Source organism: Giraffa tippelskirchi, chromosome 5 (assembly GCF_054371585.1).
Source record: "Giraffa tippelskirchi isolate mGirTip1 chromosome 5, T2T-mGirTip1v1.2.pri, whole genome shotgun sequence".
Lineage (NCBI taxonomy): Eukaryota > Metazoa > Chordata > Mammalia > Artiodactyla > Giraffidae > Giraffa > Giraffa tippelskirchi.
In genome coordinates this window covers 30,190,484-30,208,963 of record NC_137279.1, presented here as the reverse complement: position 1 = coordinate 30,208,963, position 18,480 = coordinate 30,190,484, and the positions used below count along the sequence as shown (strand labels likewise).

Here is an 18,480-nt window from a genome sequence, read left to right as displayed (position 1 = left end):
TATTAAGTTTAAATATATTGTTACAATTGATTTTATCTGTTTCTTTTAAACTTTTTTTTACTCTGCCAACTAGAAAACTTTAAATTATCTATGTGGCATCATATTTCTATTGGATGACACTGTTCTAGGTAGACTTTTGTAAGGTAAATCCCCTGATGGAAATTGGGAAGGTAATTTCATGTGGCATGCAGTCCAGAATCTCTCTGGTTCCCTTTCTGTTGCTTTGGCATAATTAACACAGTGGAAATCAGAGGTGTCAGAGCAGTATTTTTAATTGAAGCAGATATTTATAACACTCCTTGCCCCTTCCAGAGGCATGCAAGTGTTCCAGCCAGTCAGAGTTTATGCTGAGCAGGTGAGCTGGAGGAGGGTCTGAGACAGAGTAGGGTGCCTTGTCCATACTTGACAGCAGAGTTCTGAACCATCTCCTTCCTCCACCTCATCTCCTTGTTCACCAGGAGTTCCTTGGGTTTTAGCTCAGCCTCAGTGATTCTCGAGGGCAGGGGCATGTCATGGGAGAATCACTGCCTCAGACAAACTGAGCTGTGTTAATGTCAGTTTTCATTCATTGTCTAACTTAGCACCATCAGGTAGATATGATCCCATCCTTAACTCAGGTAGATGTTTCAATATAAAGCTGCATTAAAAGTTTGTTATTATTTTAACATCCTTCAAACATTAAAATAGCTACTTGGTTCAACATTAGAATATTATATAATTTGAAAACCATTGATAATTCTACGTTAGCATGAGATTTTGCAATTAGTGCATTTAGATGTGCATCATCCCATTTGATGACAGGATGAATTAGAGTGTTGTTAAGTCCTGTCTAACATTTATACTTAATTTCTGTTGGTGAACTCTCTCTTAGGTTGCTTTGGTCGCAGTAAATATCATTGGAGACCCTGCAGACTTTGGCGATGAAAGCAATATGGTAAGTTTGGGAAGTTTCATTCCTAAAGAGAGACATTTATTTCTAACAAGGAGGGGTCATTCATTTTTGTCACAGAAGTGTCATCCTATAAATTCTCACAGAAGTGTCTGGTGAACAACTTGCAGGTGATTTTTCAGAGGCTGTTTGTTTCCCTTTTTTCCAACGTGCTGGACCTCAGTTTCGATGAGGAGACTGTAGTGAGTTCTCACTCACTTTGTTCAGATTTTCCAAGGAATGCATGTGAGGGTGTCATCATCGATCTCAGCAGCTGTTTTATTACACTTTCCTTTACCCGAGAAGTTTAGTTGTCCCTCTAGCAGATGGGATCACCAAAGCCCCTTCATATCATATCATCTCTTTGTTTTATGTTGTTCCTTTTTCCTCTGAGATACTAAGCAGAACTTCCCCACAGACCTCCAGAGAGAAGCTGATTGATCACTACCTGGGGCACAACGCAGAGGACCCAGCTCTTGAAGGAACTTGCTCTGGGTAAGAGCCCCGCCCACCCCAGGCCTTAAACTTCTGTGACTTCCTCCCTTGAAGCCAGCTCTAAAGGACCCTGGACTCGGGGACCCCAAAGTGCAGTCTGGAGCTGAATAAGCCACTGATGGGATTGTCGTAAATACACTGCAGATTAAGGTCACCCTTCTGTTTAGCACATCTTCATTCAGCACCCTTCAGAGAGGACTTCATTTCCTGTGTGGTTCGGTATCACCAGACAAAAGATCCATCAGCCGTCCTTTGATGTTTTAGTGGCACAGGTAAATTCATAGACGGAATAATTGACCGAGATTGTCAGTTACTGAGCTTCATCTTGCCTCTGCTCAGAGCTTCAGTCCTTAAGGGAGTGAGACCTGCCCTTCAGGTTCTCCTGAGCACCTCTCCACACTCTGCACACAGTTGTGGGGACTTAGCCATCCTGCTGCCTCTTTAGCAGGTCAGGCTTGGAGGGCAAAGCTGAGGGTACAGCTCTTTCCTCCCTGTGTCCCGGGCACCTCTCTGGGACCGAGTCCTCAGCACCCTGCCTAACAGCACCTGGCCTGAGGAGAGAGGAATTCAAAATGACACCCAGGGCCCCATCTCTGACAGCAGCTCCCCAAGAGTGAAAGGATAAGATGCTTAGAAAAGATAAGCTGCCTAGATGTTAGTAGATGGTATTTGCCCATGACCTGTGGTGTATGTGGTTCCATGCTCACGTGCACATGGTCAGAACAGCCAGCTCTTCTGTTTGCATCAAATATGGGAATGATTTTCCAGTCTGTCACTGGAGCCATGGCAATACCAGTCATGTGCCCAGCAGACAGTGAACCCGTCCCCACAGAGCTCCCCAGCCTCTACAGGCCTAGGCTTCATGGGCCCCACAGCCCGAGTGAGAGGCGGACCAGAGGTCACCTCAGGTGGTGGTGCGCGTGGTGCCTTGGAGTGGAGGCCACGCTTACAGTTTAGTGTCTAAGAAGGCACAGTGCAGAGTGGCCCATCCCACCTACCCAAGCCATGCCTCAGTTCCCGGCCTACTGGACGCCTCCCCTTCTCAGGTGGGCCTGAGGAGCACCTGGGGGAGGCGGGCACTGACAGCAGGTACCATCTCTGCTCCCTTCAGCATCATGGTGGCACCATCTGTGGCTCTGCCCTCATGAACAGGGATGACCAAGCTCACTGATGGCTTAGTATCTCTGATAAAAGCCCTCTGGGGAATTGTGACTTCTGTTTAAATCAGTTCTTCTTCAAGTTAGCCACGGGGGACAGCAGACTGCGGCTTCCCGTCCTGCTGCACCCCCACTCAGGGTTTTCCTGAAGTTGAAGTGCGGCCTTGACAGGTCACAGGCAGCACCTGAGGCTGAGTCCACAGCACCACTGGGGCACTGTGGGTGGTGGGCACTGCTGACGCTGGATGTTCCAACATCATCTCTCCTTTGTAGGGTTCTATGGTGGAATGAAGTGTTGGTTTCATCTCTGGAACTTCAGGGCAGAGCAAGTTAGATTTGAGAATATGGTGTGTATTTAGGTAAAAATAGTCAACCATGACTTTGGGGACATGGAGACATGCTGCTGGTCAGTCCTCATTGAGGTTAACAGAGGTGCCACGGCCACCATGCCTGCTGCTGTGCCCACCACTACCTGAGTCAAGGCATGCGGAAGCAGGATGATTTTGAAAGGGGACATGGTCCCCTGTCCTGCTTGAATTTATCGTTAATCAACTAAACTTATGACAGATAACATTTTTAATAAGTTTCCCAGTGTACAAGGACACCCGAGTCAAAGTTAACAGGAAATGTCTTTCTGCGTCTGACGCCACAGATGGGGAGGTTCTGAACCATGTCCCTAACTCTTTTGTTGAGGAGTTAGATCGGTGTCATGGTTCTAGACGTCAGGCCCAGGAGCTGCTGTCCTGTCATAGAACTAGAAGGACGGAATGGAGGTAAGAGTTCATGAGAAACAGGTCATTCAGATCATGTTTAGGTCATTTATTCCAGGAAGAATCTTTCTGATCTGCAGAACCGGATGGTGTTTTACAGCTGGACACTTTGAAGTACAAGCCCAGTGGTAGCATCTTTAATGCTTGTCACTGTCACTGTGGCATGAAATGGAAGCCTGGACTCAGCCTGGGTCCCCCTGAATCAGCCTCTGCAGGGTCAGGGCCTAGTCATGGCCGGTTCTGATGTTGGTTTCCCAAGGCTCCAAATGATTCATGAGCTGATTCTCATGCACTGTCATGTCCCAGCACCCAGATCAGAGCTGGGCACAGTCTGCATTTGAGATACCTGTTGAATGAGTGAGTGAGTGAATGAAATGAGTGAATATGAATGAGTGCATGAGTGAGAGAGTGAGTGAGTGGGGAAAGAGTTGAGTGAATGAGTAAGTGATTGAGTGAGTGAATGAGAATGAATGAGCAGGTGATGGATGAGTGAGTGAGTTGAGTAAGTGCATGAGTGAATGTGAACGAGTGAGTGAATGTGAACAAGTGAGTGAATGAGAATGAATGAACGGGTGATGGATGAGAGGGTAAGTGAGTGAATGAGGTTTGTCCGCAGGAAATACCATAGGGGCAGGGGCTGTCCTCTCCCATCTTTAGCCCCGAGTGTGGGGAGAGCACCTCCCCTGCAGTATCACATAGATTAAAACTGGCTCTAAAATACTCTATTCTTTCCTGTAGGAAGTCTGATTATATCTCTCCACTAGACGACTTAGCCTTTGACATGTACCAGGACCCAGAAGTGGCACAGATCATCCGCCGGTTAGACGAACGGAAGCGCGAGGCCGTGCAGAAGGAACGCTACGACTATGCCAAGAAGCTGAAACAAGCCATTGCTGACTTGCAGAAGGTACTGCCTCTGGGGAACAGCTCCTCTGCCGCCCGCAATAGGCTTTGTGTCTGATTACCCTGGCGCCTGCCCAGAGAAGGGGCCAGGCCTCGGAAGGCCACAGGGTTAGCGTGGATTCAGGGGTGTAAGCAGATGTGAGAGACCACGAGTACATAGTCCTGCAGAGCCCTCCTCAGGGCCACATGCCATCTGAGGCAGCAGGAAGCTGAGATGCTTAAACCGCTGTGAGCTTGCAGGCGGCCTGAGCGTTATAGGCGACCGCAGCCAGTCCCCTCCATTCCCTGTGTCATTCCCCCATCTCCTGGACATGAGGGTGGTCACCCACACTGTCCTTGAAGCATTAACTTTGAAACGGTCTCTGCACTGGGCGCAAGTCTGTGAAACGAGAGCTGACGCTATGTGCTCCAGGTGGGGGAGCGCCTGGGCAGGTACGAGGTGGAAAAGCGCTGTGCCGTGGAGAAGGAAGACTACGACCTGGCCAAGGAGAAGAAGCAGCAGATGGAGCGCTTCCGCAGCCGCGTGTATGAGCAGCTGCAACTGCACGAGCTGGTGGATGCCGAGCTGGTGGGTGGGGCCTGCAGCAGGACTGGGAGTCAGGGGGCTTGGAGAGCTGTCCTCGGGATCCACATGGGTGGGCGTCAGGGGCTTAGCCTTGACAGGCTCCTGCAGGAGGACTGCAACAGTGGACATGGGGCAGGTCAGCGGGGAAGCCTCCCAGCAGATGGCTGTGTCTCCCGGTGGCAGCCCCGCCCATATGGTCTTGGGGAGCACAGGGAGAGGGGCCCTCGACAGCTTGGGCCAGTAGGGGAGGGTCCCGTGTCCAGACCCATGTTTCAGGCCAGGAGACAGGCCCAGTGCCCAGGGGACAGCACGGGGAGTGCAGGCTCTGGCTGTCACTGCTGGCCCCTGGCCCCACTCCACCCACCCCGCTCTGTGGTCTCAGACTCATTCCTCAGCCTCCCTGGGCCTCAGTTTCCACATTGTTTCCATGGCGGTGAGAACAGGGAACCTGAGATGTGGTCATCTGCCCAAAGTACTTTCTGCCAGCCCAGCACATGACCACAGCTGAGTCCACTGCACTCGTTAGGGTGGGATGAAGTGGTCTGCTCTGCAGACACATAGGGACCAGCACCGGCCGTGTGGGTCCAGCCCAGGTGCTCCCTGCCCACCTGCAGCCTCCACGCTGCAGAGCCCACTCTGTGGGCAGCCCCCCTGTTTTGGTGCAGTGTCACCTGGCTGGTCCACACGGTAACTGCAGGCAGTTGGGGGCCATGACGTGGCCTTGTTAGTTCAGCTCCCGCCCTGTGTCTTCCCAGGCCCGTGCTCCCCTGGGGAACGAGGGTGAGTCTGTGTGGCGGGGACCCTGGGAGCTGAACAGCCCATTTTCCCCCAGATGAGAAGGCCTCTCGACCTGCCCCTGCAGCCCCTGGCCTGTCCCAGCATCCCCCACCACCAGCCACCCACACGCTCCCCGCCACAGCCAGAGGAAAGGGTGACAGAAAACCGGCTTGCAGACCCTTTCCTTCAGGAGCAGCCTTCATCACACTGCCTGGACGTGTCTCCTCAGCGTCCCACAGTGGACCGGCCACCTCCCGCCACTGACCCCCCTCCCAAGACCCACGTAGGTAACTCAGGTTCCCGCTGTGGGCAGGCATGGAGGCCCTGTGTCATGTGGGGGCTTTCCTGGGGAATGAGTGTATCGGGGAACAAAAGCGGGGGGGCCTTCCCCGCCCTGCATCCAGGAACACCGCCAGTGACTGAGACTCTGCCTCCTTTGAGCCTCTGCTACTCTCTTTGCAAAGACGTGCTGAAGTGTGGGAGAGGGTGTTTCTGGGAATGAGTGATGTTCCCGCCCTGATGGGACCTCAGCAGAGCCTCAGGACAAGTTGTGTATGAGGCCGTCCTTGTTAGAGTTGCCTGTGTGGCAGGTGGCAGAAAGCCTGTTTCCAATGGATTACTGGCGTTTATAACTGGGAATCTAAGAGTCCACATGGGTTTCAGGGTTGGTTTGATTCCTATCTTGCCGGTCCGTTTTCTTGGTTCTGGATGCCCTCTCAATGGGCTGGACCTGTCCCGGGGGCCTCAGCTTCAGGTCTGTACGTCATGCCATCGGGGAGGTGGGGGAGGGTAGGCGGCATCTGTCCCACTCTGAGCCCGTCCCCAGGCCCCAGGTTTACCCTGGTTAGACCGGCCTCATCACCTGGCAACCTCATTGCTCATGTGGGTCACCAAGGACAGGCCGCAGAAGGCCTCTACTGAGGGCCGTAAGTTTGCAGGCTCTAGACAGAAGTGACAAAAGGACCCAGGGCTTCTGCCACCTGTGTTAGTGCAGGACTGCTGGACAATGGATGCATTCAGAGGAGGCTTGATAGTTAGAAGTAAACTAACGAACTGAGAAAATACCAGAGGTCTTTCCAGAAGAAGAATATAATAACTTTTACTCTAGTGGTCTGCTGGCAGTTGAAATCTCTAGTGATAAGCAGTAATTGCGGCAGAATCTACATAGCTTATTGATTAGGTCTATAACAAGCTTAGAAGGGAATAGAAACTCCCATCTGATTTTTTCAGTTACACCCTATTCATAAATTATTCTAACCTGATGAGACTGATACTTCAGCAAAATACCATCGTTCAGACAAGACATGTCCCAAGCAGTCAGCCTATGGGTATAGACAGGGATCAGCAGGCGAGGGGGGACCCCAAACCGGGCCCTGCAGCTGCCCTGTCCTCCCACAGCCCGAGTCCCTGCCCTACGACGAACGACCTCTCCCCGTGACCCGCAAGCAGCTCGGGGCGGCGGTCTCCGAGGCAGAGAGGAGGGACGCGGTCGGCAATGAGGCTCACAGGGCGGACGCCGCAGGCGAGCCAGAGCCCCTGACAGAGAAGGCCTTGCGGGAAGCCAGCTCCGCTGTGGACGTGCTGGGAGAGGCCCTGGTAAGGAAAGAGGCCGACGGCAGGTGGGGCGGGTGGCTCCCCAGGGCTCCTGGTCCTCTGCTGGTCCCACACTTGTCCTCACCATCCAGTGGGAAAGTCCTGATGATCAGTCATCACGTGGGACAGCATGAGCATCAGCTAGGATTTCAGGTCTCCTGAAGGCATCCCTTTGAGCCTAGCCTTTCTTTCTATGTATTTTTCTGTTTTAATTATTTGCCCATGCACTACAGCGTGGAGGATCCTAGCTCCCCAGCCAGGGATTGAACCTGCATCCTCTCAATGGGAGGTGGACTCTTAACCACTGGACCACCAGGGACATCCCAGCCAGGGCCTTTCCTTGTGCTCACAGCTCTGGGGCCCGGCACCAGCTCCCGCCCAGAGCATTGCTGGCTCCAGGGTTGAGGGCAGCAGAGCAAAGAAAATACCAGAGTGTCATTGGCCTCAAAAAGTCCTCCTGCTGGAGCTTTTAATACTGTCCATGTTTTAATGAACACAGACTTAAAACTTTCCACTCTAGGAGCAGTATTTCTCCAAACCCATGTACCCAGAGGGTGGAGGTCCTATGTTTAGAAAAGTTGTGTCTTATTGAAACAAACCAAAGCCAGGGGTGCTGGGGTCGGGACAGGGCTGACTGCCCACCCTGAAGGCCGCCCCCTGCCCTCCCAGGTGGCCGGAGCCTACTCCAAGATGTGGTCACACCGGGAGGATGCACTCCTCACCCTGCATAAGCAGCTGACGGACACGCCCATGGGGACCCCGAAAGAGGACCTGAAGAGCACGCTGAGGGCCGCTGTCTTCCTCATCAGGAGAGCCATCCGCGACATTGTGACCCCAGTGAGTCCTGCCACCCCGCGGGGGCCCCCATGTCTGCTGAGAGCTGCCGGGCCGTCCCCTGGAGGTCAGAATAGCCCAGGAAGCAGCCTGGTCCCCTCACTGTCATCACCAAGCACAAGGTCACTAGGGATGAAGTCCTTGAGCAAGAAACCCGGTCACTGAGGAGGCTAGGCTCTGTTCCCATGGGCCGTGCCCTCTGGCCCTGTGTGCACAGAGGCCTGGCCGCCATACTGTTCACGCTACGTTCACGTGTTTGATCTTCCTGACACCTGAGGAGCTTGGAGTTACCAGTGAATTTTCCTAACTCTGAAAGGGCCTTAAGAATGAACATCCCCAGTTACACTATGGTCTGCATTCACACGAGACCTTATGCAGTTCAGCAGGAATGTCAGACCCTCGGTCTCACGGTGGGGTGTCATAGACCTTGTAACACATGGAGACAAGCCTGTGCCCTCCGTGTGCAGGGAACTGTGTTCACAGCAGTTGGCAGTTGGCCGTTTTCAGTCCTTCAAACAGCATGTAGTTTTCAGCATAATGTTCCTGTTGATTACTGAGAGTAAATTTCGTGTTTCTTTTCAGTGGAATTCAGAGTGGCTCATCCATGTTTATCACTTTTTTCTTAGGTCTTTCAGGCATCTTTGAAACTGTTGAAAATTATAATTACACAGTATATTCCTAAACACAAACTGGGCAAGCTTGAGACGGCTCACTGTGTGGAGAGGACGATTCCTGTCTTGCTCACGAGAACTGGAGACTCTTCTGCTCGCCTCCGTGTTATGGCTTCTAATTTTATTCAGGTACAGATTTTCCCAGGACGTTTGAAGCTGTCAATAATAAACGCATAACTGGAGATACTTGACTTTCTTAGTATAATACCTTACAAGGTCCCGTCTGCTCAAGCTGATCATAGGTTATGCCGTGTGAGTCACCATCATAATTTCCTTCTCCTCTGACCCAGCGAAATGCTGCCTTAAACATGGCTACAGTGTACAGTTTTTCTTTGTTTCTCTTATTTAACATAGGCTTTTAATTTTTTTAATAAGTAAAAATATATGGCGAGCCAGACCAGAATAGAAAAGTGGAATTAAAAAAAATAATAAATGTGTCACAGTCTTGATGAAGTGTTTTTATTCTTTCCACCAACATGCCTCCTCTGGCCTGGGCGCTGGGGGAGCCAAGGTGGATGTGAGCAGCTGGGAGTCTGGGTTCCACACTGAGCCAGGCAGCACAGGAGTGTGCTTTGCTCCCTTGTCAGGACTCCATCTGGGCCAGGAGACCTCAGGTTAAGGTGCAGGGCGTCTGTGAGCTCCTCCGAAAGTGAACCCAGTGCCATGAGCAGGCCAGCTTTCTAGGGAAGGAAGCCAAAGCTTCCATAGTTTCTCCACCAGGAAGAACCACCGATCTTGTTTTATTTAACGAACTAAAACGTTGAGGGAAAATGAATGAGTGGTATTATTTGGGGAAACTCTTTCAAAGGATGCACTGAACGTGCCCCTAATTATTTTCAAGCCACGTTTACCTCCAGGACGGCAGTGGTGCTGAGCGTCCTCTGCGTGTGGGCGTTCCCATACTGCACCAGCTTCCAATGGCCTACGCCACATTGCCATGTGCGTCCGCATGTGCACGGCATATGTGTGTCCCAGGAAGGTCAATGTTCCTGCTGCTCCCCGGGGGCTCCCCTGCCTCCTCCTCCTTCCCGTTGGTTTCCAGCCACTCATGGGCCCAGAGACAGAGCTAACGGTGCTGCCAGAATGAGAAGGTGTTTGGGTGGTGTGGCCACAGACCTACTAAAAACAGACTTCTGTCTATTACAGCTCGTGTTTCATCAATATTTTATCATTTCTTCATCTTTTCCTTTAATATTTTATCATTTTTTCTTTCTCTGCATCTAGCTAGTTAAGTGATGAATGTCTTAATTATAGAAAGACTTGTGTGGAGATAGTAGAGCGTGTGGGGGCACTTACCCTCTTTCATCTCAACCCATCAGGGATCAGTTCATCTGAGTATGTGCCTGTTACACGCTTGGCTAAAGTTTAAAAATACTGCAACGGAGGTTCTTACAGGAAGACTAATTTCTTTTAGAATTTTAGAAATTAGAAAATCTTTTTCTTGAGGTTGTGAGATCCTGAGAAGAGAAACTAAGGTTTTAATCACACTTTCTGTAAAGCTTTAATTCATCTCCAAGTGATCATGGTTCTTATTTCTGATGATTCAGGCTTTTGTTCTTAATTGTTATCATATTTTAAATAGAAATAGGAGCTTACAGACCAATGACTTTACTGTCATTTGTCACTGTCAATTTTTATTTCCCATTTTTTCCTTCAGTGTTTACTTTGCGGCTGGCAATAAGTTGCTGCCCCTCGCATTTTCCGGTAAAACTTAGCAGATGCTGTTGGTCTCTCTAGGAGATAGCCTTGTTTAAGGAAGTGAAGTCTCTCCAGGTCATCCCATCTTACCTGGTCCAGCCGCTGAAAGCGAACTCCTCAACTCACCTGGCCATGAGCCAGATGGCGCTGCTGGCGCGACTGCTGCGGGATCTGGGCACAGAGGGTGCGGGCCTCACCGTGGACAGTGTGATGCGGGTGAGCGCCCTGGGGTGGCTGCCGCAGCCAGGCCTAAGCTGGTGGCTGGAGCACATGGGTGTCTGGGGAGTGCTAGCTGCAAATCAGTGGGGGGTGGGGTGGGGAGGCATGATTTTAGAACGTCCCTGCTTCCTCTGACACATGTGGGCACTGGAGCCTGCAGCACCTTCTGCTCTCCTGGTGAACACAGAACAGGAAGGGGATCCCAAATTTAAGAGTGGGTAGGAATGCCGGGGAGACTCAATGACAGCCCCCCCGCCCAGGGCAGGAGGACCTCGTGGGAGGCGACAGATGGGAGGGAGCACAGATGAGTGGGCTGGGGAGGTGGGAGGTCACCATCCCAGGTAGGGGGTGATGGGTTCCTTGCAGTCAGAATGCCTCAAGGTTCTGACAGGGATTGAGAAAGACAAGGTCTGGGGTAAAACCTGGCTGTGCTGGTGGAGACAGGAAGTGAGGAAGCCCAGCCAGTGAGAGACTGATGCCTGAAAGGCCATTCTGTGTGGGAACATTGGTGTGTTGTGATAGGTTCGTGTGACCCTAAAGCGCTTAGGATGGATGGAGCGGATCCTTCATCTACTTCAAGGTCACGCACAAATCCTGAAACAGAAATACTGAATAAGAAATAAAGTGTCAGAATGATAAGCACAGTGAGCCATTTATGTATGTGTGTGCTCAGTCATGTCCCACTCTTTGTGACCCCATGGACTGTAGCCCACCAAGCTCCTCTGTCCGTGGGGACTCTCCAGGTAAGAATACAGGAGCAAGTTACCATTTCCTCCTCCAAAGGATCTTCCCAACCCAGAGATCAAACCCACATCTCTTGTGTCTCCTGTGTTGGCAGACAGATTCTTTACCACTGAGCCACCTGGGAAGCCCATTTATGATGTCAAACAAAAGCCTATGTACACAAACACACACACCCAGCACATAGACTGTGCAGCTAATGAGAATGTCTGGGGGTTGCATATTCTCCAGCTCCAGGAACTGATGCCTCCTGAAGGGGAGGGGGCAGGTGGAAGGGGCAGGGAGCCGGGGAGACTTCCAAGGGGTCTTGTGCAGTGATCCTAGCATTCTGTTTCTTAGAAAGAGCTGAAACAGACATGCCTTGTAATACTTAGTTTATGGGAGGATATAACTTTAAAACTGCCATTTATTACCTGAAGTAGGAAAGAGCAAAACAATTATTGCATACACAAGTTCCAGTATAAAGTAAGTGAGGGAAACTCTGCATCTTAGTAGCTGAAATTCTGTGGGCAACGTCTTCTTTATTTTTCAAGTGTTAATATTGCTCCTATGTTTGGGCTTTCTTGGTGGCTCAGATGGTAAAGAATCTGTCTGCAATATGGGAGCCCTGTGTCCAATCCCTGGGTTGGGAAGATCCCCTGGAGAAGGAAATGGCTACCCACTCCACTATTCTTGCCTGGAGAATCCCATGCACAGAGGAACCTGGTGGGCCATGGGGTGGCAAAGAGTTGGACACGACTGAGCAACTTAACACTGTGTTTCTTCTACGCCAGAAAAACTAAACGTGGCTGTTTTACAACTGAGTCACAAGAGTGTGCCCTGGCCCTCTTCTCAGTTTTCAGTGCAGGCCCTGGAGCACAGAGTGCGAGAGGTGCGTGAGGCGGCCGTGGGGATGATCCTGGACCTATACACGCAGCACCGGGCTCTAGTCCTAGAGTACCTCCCGCCCGACGACAGCGCCACCCGCAGGAACGTCCTTTACAAAACGATCTTTGAGGGGTTTGCCAAAATAGACGGCAGACCCACAGATGCTGAGATGAGGGTGAGTTAACTTTCCCAAAGTTATGATTTGACCCCATGTTTAAGCAGTGATCTGGTGCCAGAGTAAACTGACACATGTTTCAAGGAGGTGCACAGACACGGGGGACACTGGTCCTGGTTCCTCCACTGTGTCTGTGAACAGGGGTGATGGTGGCCTCACGTGAGGACATCCTCAGGTTTATCCATAGTAGACATTTAGCACCACGTGTTCTTTCACCAACTAGGCGCCAGTATAAAGTAAAGCATTTTATATTTAATTTAAAAAAAACAGTAAACATGTATTAGATGAACCTGGTGGATCTTTCTCTTAATCCTAGTTATATTATTCGAATGTCTTAGGATTGTGATGTATAAGAGACATAATATATGTGCTATAGCTTATCACTAAGTTCCAAAGGCTACCCTAAAAATCACTTCTAATGGAAAATCTTTCCATACCAGGCACAGAAAAGAGCTGCTGCCGAAGAAGCAGAAAAAAGAAAGAAAGAAGAAATCAAAGCTTTGCAAGCGCAGTTGGCGGCCCTAAAGGGGATGCAGGCCGAAGTCCAGGTTGGCAGGAGTCTCTATCTCTCACCCTCACACTCTCGGTCGAAATCCTGTGAGCAGTTATTTCCTTACATAGATGAAGAACGAGCTTGGTCTGCTTTTCGTGGGATTCTGTAAACAGGCATCTTTATTCTTTGTTGTTTCTTCAGTGAGCTCAGGGGGAAATAAAAGGAATCCCCTGCTGAATCATCTGCTCTTCATTCCCTTTGGGGGTGAAGCGCACTGCTGGCCTGGCTGTGTTTAGAGCAGACAGGACACTTGGGCCTACAGGAGCTTGGGGGAGAGGGGGTGGGAACGGGTGAGGACAGGTCCCCCACCTACAGGTCCTCATCTCCTTCAGAGGCTAAGAAGGAAAATAAGCTTAACTCGAAGCTCTGCCTTCCTTGTGCAGGAAATAGAAGGTTTCAGGCAGAAGCTCCCATCAGGCACCCCTAGTCCCCATGCACAGGGGATCAGACACATTTGGTCCCGTAGAAGCGTGTCCCTTCTGAAGGGCCTGCCTCTGTGATTTACACGCGTGTCACCATGTGCTCGCTTCGGCAGCACATATACATGCATGTCATCACTGGCTTTCGTGGTTACGTCCTTCAGGTGACAGTAAGAGGGCAAGGGCATGGGCATCTAAGCTGGCTACACAGCTGAGGAGTCCCCAGTTTTGTCCACAGCGGGTCTCCTGAGAAGTGTTCTGACCACCACTTTGTAAAAAAGATTAATAAGTGGCTAAGAATGGTGCAAAGGAAAGGAAGCGTGACAGAATACATGCCAAAGTGCCTGTGACGGAGGATAACAGTGATGCTGGCACATCAGAATCCATGAGAAGAACAGGAGTGCAGCTGCCTGGCAGGAACAGGGAGGAGGCCCACGCCCATGAGGGACCTTCCTGAATGGTCAGCAGCCCCTGAGGCCTCCTGGAGCAGGCCAGGCTGCTGCTGCTTTTTCCCAGCAGGATGTTGATACAGATGAAGAAACTGCGCAGAGAGCTAAGTGTTCACACAAGGTCAGGAGCTGGAGGTGGCCGAGCTCCACCCCTTCCATCTTATAACAGCATGGGGTCCGGCCACCGTGGCCCCTGTCACAGTGCCTGTGGGGGCTTGCTGAGGTCACAGGCTGCGTCCCCGCAGTGTCTGTGGTCACGGCATGAGGGTGCCCATCCCCTGCCTCCCCCGGAGCACCCTCACTGGCTCCTCTGTGTCCTTCAGTGTTTGCTGAGCACTTGCAATGCACCCACCCTTCCTGGGCTCCAGAGGTGCCCCAGGACCACACTGCATGGGCCCCTGTCCTTGTCCTGAGATGACTGCTAATGGTGTCTCACAAGAGAGTGACAATTTTTCTTAGTTTTTATTATTGTAAAATAAATATAGAAATTACTATTTTAAGCATTTTTAAGGTTATAGTTCTGTGCCTTTAAGCACATTCACCTCATTGTGTAACCACCACCACCAGCTGCCTCCAAAACTTTTGAGAATGGCGGAATATTTTTAAATTGCCTGATTGCTCATGAGTTTTAGGGAAAAGATGTAAATTACTAATCAGCTTTCTCATCTGTTCAAAGCATAGATTAAGGTAAAATTTATAACTAAAATTTCACTTTTGGCATAATTTGTTTCCTTGCAAAATATACCAACCCATCATTACCTAGAACCCATCTATAAGTTTACTTTCTCTAGATATGTGTATAAATCATGTGAACCCCATTTGCAAGTTCAATATCAATCTATTAAGTCTGTCCCTAGCCCTAAAATTGTATTTTTGGGTGGTTTTCATGTTCAGAAATGAAGTTTGAGAGAAGTTCCTTACTGTCATGTAATCTGTGATTTTCTCCTAACACAATAGACAGTGTCTATACAGTGCACTTAAGGCCATGGATAGGGGACTGGCTCGTCCCTGTTCTCCTGTGAAACTGCAAGCCCTCATGAGACACCCTTCACCTGGGCCAGGGCAGCAAGCAGCCCAGGCCAGCGTGTCTAGCACCTCAGGTCAAGCAGACTGGCTGGTGCAAGAGGAAAGCCTGGGGCGGGAGGAGCTCATGGAGGCTGACACAGAAGCCACCAGGGCTTTTGAGCAGAAGTAAATCCCTTTCTAGGGCATGATGGGTCCCTCTGGCCCATGTGCTTGAGGTGGTGACAAGGGCAGGCATCCAGGTGTGTGAAAGCAGAGCCTGCAGGCTGGCTGATGGGCTGGGGACAGGCCACACGGGGAGCGGAGGGAGGCGTGACGGGTCCAAGTTTCCTGACCGTGCTGGGCTCCATGCCAGAGGCTGTGAGGGGATGGGCGTGGGGGGAGCACAGAGCTGGGGGGTGGGGTGGGAGCAGGAGTTTGGTCTGGTTAAGTCACGTTCACATGACATCAGAGACCTGAATACGTTCTGAGCAGCAGAGAGGCCAGCTGATACGACAGACATCCAGGTCATAAGCACAGAGGTGGGCGTCCAGCCTGGAACTGGACAAGGGCACCCTCAGGATATGTACAGACTGGGGGTGGACTAAGTCCCAGAGGAGCGGGGGGCACCCTGGGAGCCCAACTAAGAAGGGCCTAGAGGAGTGGGGTGGGGAGCCACGTGCCACAGGGAGCCCACGGAATGTCCCATGGGGTACACCAGTGGTGAGCAGGTGACCCAGAGGAGAGTTAAGTGGCCTTGACAGACTTGTTTCCATGAAGACAGGGCAGGAGCCCTGAGGGAGGGGCCATGGGGGAGCAGGACGAAGGAGAGTGGGCGACTCTTTCAGACAAGTGTGTTGTTTGCAGGTGGAAATTCTGCCTCAAACCCTGAGGTCATGCTTTGAGGATCACACACTGGATCCTGGATAGACTCTCATAGGCACTGCAGCCGCCTGACCTGAGCCTTCTGTGTTTGTGTTTTAGGAAAAAGAGAGTGAAGCTACGAAGGCCAAGAACCAGGGTACGTAGAATGCACATCATGAAAACCCTGCATGGAAACCACCTCTGTGTATTCAGCAAACGTCTTCGTCTCAGATGCTGCAGAGCCAAATGTAAAACATTGCCTGTTACTAACTTGTACTTTTAAACTGTATTTCATATCCAGCTGGTTACTAAAACTTTGAAAATAGTTTTCTGCAAAAAGTTACTTAAATCACTTTTTATTTCTATAGACACTCAACAAAGGAAAGCGGCCCCACCAAACGCTCCAGAAATTCCAGATAACCACTATTTAGACAAGTGAGTAGAGCCACTTCTAACCCACTGTGGGGTGATTCGAGGGCGCAACCACATGAAAACACTGTACAGATAATATTCTCCCTGGCTCATTAGGGTTCCATGAACTGATCTGCTCTTTTCAGGGACTTCAGAAGCTCAGAAAGGGCCCTCCAAACCAGGCAGCATCAGCTCTGAGTCAGGATAACCTTCCCTTTCTTCCCCGACAGAAGTGAGCAGCCTATTTGTCAAAAGGCCTGTTACAGACTCAAAAAAATTTTTTAATGTTTTTATGGAAGTACTATTGATTTATGATGCATGAATTTATGTTGTACAGCACAGTGACTCAGTTATACATGTATAAACATTCTTTTTCAAATTCTGTTGTATTATGGTTTATCACAGGGTATTGAATATAGTCAGGCTCAATTTTACAGTAGCAAAATGCTTTCTCCTGTGCAGTGGCCAAGACAAATCTACAAGGAATTTGAGGGAAAGGTCTTGGTCTACTCAGGGCTTCCCTGGTGGCGCAGTGGTGAAGAACTTGCCTGCAATGGAGGAGATGCAGGTTCAACTCCAGGGTCAGGAAGATCCCTTGATATAGGAAATGGCAAGCCATTCCAGTATTCTTGCCTGGAGAATCCCATGGACAGAGGAGCCTGGCAGGCTACAGTCCATGGGGTCGCAGAGTCAAACACTACTGAGCACGCGCGCACGCACACACACACACACACAGTCTACTCTTTTTTTGACTTAAAATATCCTTTCTACTTGATGACATTGACAGAATTCAAAGGGATCCTAAGCTAGTTTATCGCAGACACCCACATGGTGAAGACTTTTTTTACATCTGTAATAGGGAGCCACCCAGCCCTCCCTGAGGACCCTCTGGTGAGGTGCGGCCCTGCCTCCAGGTCCAGCTGCAGCCCACTCGGGACCATGACTGTGACTACTGGCTGCGGTCTGGAGGTCATGAAGCTCCTGCGAGCCGGCAGAATGGGGACGGCCAACCTAAACCTGGGCCTCATTTCTGACCTTTCTGTCTTGTTTCAGTTTATGTATTTTTTGCGGGGAGAGGAGCGAGTCCTTCACAGAAGAAGGTCTGGACCTCCATTACTGGAAGCACTGCCTCATGCTGACGAGATGCGAACACTGCAGACAGGTCAGACACAGAGGCTTTAGTGTTTTCAGAGGAAAGCTGTGAGGAAAATCATTGAATGTAAATCACCCTGTTTAGTTGGGATTGATTTTTCCTACTTTTTAAAGTGTAACACGTGTATAAGTGTATATAGGCCATAGGTGTTACAGCTCCTGAATTATCACAAAGTAGACACCTCAGTGTAATCGCCACCAGGACACATACCCCACAGACCCCACCCTCTGTTCGTCACTGTCCTCATTCCTGCTTCTTACTTGTTTTATAGAAGTGGAATCCTATGCTGAGTTTGGGGTTTACGGCATTCCATTGTCTGAATATACAATTTATCCATCCTTTCTCCTGCGTGTGGTGGGGTTGAGAATGAGGAAGAGCATTGCTGCAGCCACTCTTGTGTACATCTTCTGTGCGTGTGGATGCACCTTTCTGGGTGCACACCTCGTGGGGTCACAGAGTGGGCCCACGTCCAGTGAGCCCTCCCTGCAGAGCCATGCCACCCACCATGTGCCCCATCTCACTTTCCTGATGAAACTGAGGGGAGCCGTGTCCCCTGTTGGCCTGCTGCTCCCCTCTTCGCAAAGCACTTCCGGTGTCTCGCCAGGCTTTTGAATTGGCTGTCTCATCATCACTAATGTGTAGTCATCCCTGACACGTTTGAATGTGTGGTGCCTGCTGTGTCCAGCATTTTCATTGACGCATGGGAGCTTTTTGTTTTAATGTTGTCCTCCCTGTTGGTCCCTTTCAGGGCTAATACTTTTCACATCCTGTTCAGGCAGGCTTCCCCCACCCCCGGTGTTCATCTCCTGTGATGGAGCCGGCCCTGCTCAGACAGAGGAGGAGAAGCAGGAGAGAACCCCTCTCCTGTCTGTCCTCAGGGCTCTCCCACCTGCAGAGGGGAGCGCAGAAAACAGACCCCACTCTGAGAGCTCCTCTGTCCTGGGCAGTATCCCAGTCTGTGGGGTGAAGCTCTCGGGTGCATACCGGCTGCTCCTGGCAAAGGTGTCCCAGTGGCGAGAGGGTCTCTTCCTCTGTTTCCGGCATATTCTTAGAAACGGCTAGGAGCCAGGATGGCACCCCAGGCCTCATATAGACCCCCTGAGCTCTTCAAGTTCAGGTTAGAGTTAGGGTTGTGGGGTGAACCCTCACGTTCCCTCCCCACCACCCCCCATCCATGGCCTCTAGATGCTCCTGGCGTCACGTGACAGGCACGGGGCAGGGAGGGGGTCTTCAGCA

General features: G+C 50.7%; 1 protein-coding gene and 1 non-coding gene across 10 annotated transcripts in view; one reads left to right on the top strand and one right to left on the bottom strand.

The window, feature by feature from the left end:
* CEP104 (centrosomal protein 104) overlaps nt 1–18,480 on the top strand; it is a 41,189-nt gene that overhangs the window by 16,508 nt on the left and 6,201 nt on the right. For 3 of the 9 annotated variants that reach the window (XM_081488466.1, XM_081488470.1, XM_081488467.1), the window contains 14 exons: nt 872–934; nt 1,347–1,423; nt 4,089–4,257; nt 4,666–4,821; nt 5,651–5,878; nt 6,994–7,191; nt 7,858–8,025; nt 8,649–8,822; nt 10,431–10,607; nt 12,187–12,393; nt 12,834–12,941; nt 15,801–15,837; nt 16,049–16,115; nt 17,145–17,253. In XM_081488466.1, coding sequence (XP_081344592.1) covers nt 872–934; nt 1,347–1,423; nt 4,089–4,257; nt 4,666–4,821; nt 5,651–5,878; nt 6,994–7,191; nt 7,858–8,025; nt 8,649–8,822; nt 10,431–10,607; nt 12,187–12,393; nt 12,834–12,941; nt 15,801–15,837; nt 16,049–16,115; nt 17,145–17,253 — 1,938 coding nt within the window. The remainder of the gene's footprint in view (nt 1–871; nt 935–1,346; nt 1,424–4,088; nt 4,258–4,665; nt 4,822–5,650; nt 5,879–6,993; nt 7,192–7,857; nt 8,026–8,648; nt 8,823–10,430; nt 10,608–12,186; nt 12,394–12,833; nt 12,942–15,800; nt 15,838–16,048; nt 16,116–17,144; nt 17,254–18,480) is intronic. The other 6 variants (XM_081488469.1, XM_081488468.1, XM_081488471.1 and 3 more) reach the window with 6 other exon arrangements.
* Nucleotides 1,104–1,196, bottom strand: LOC145508093 (small nucleolar RNA SNORD116). Its single transcript, XR_014055355.1, has one exon. It is a non-coding gene; the product is annotated as a small nucleolar RNA SNORD116 (small nucleolar RNA).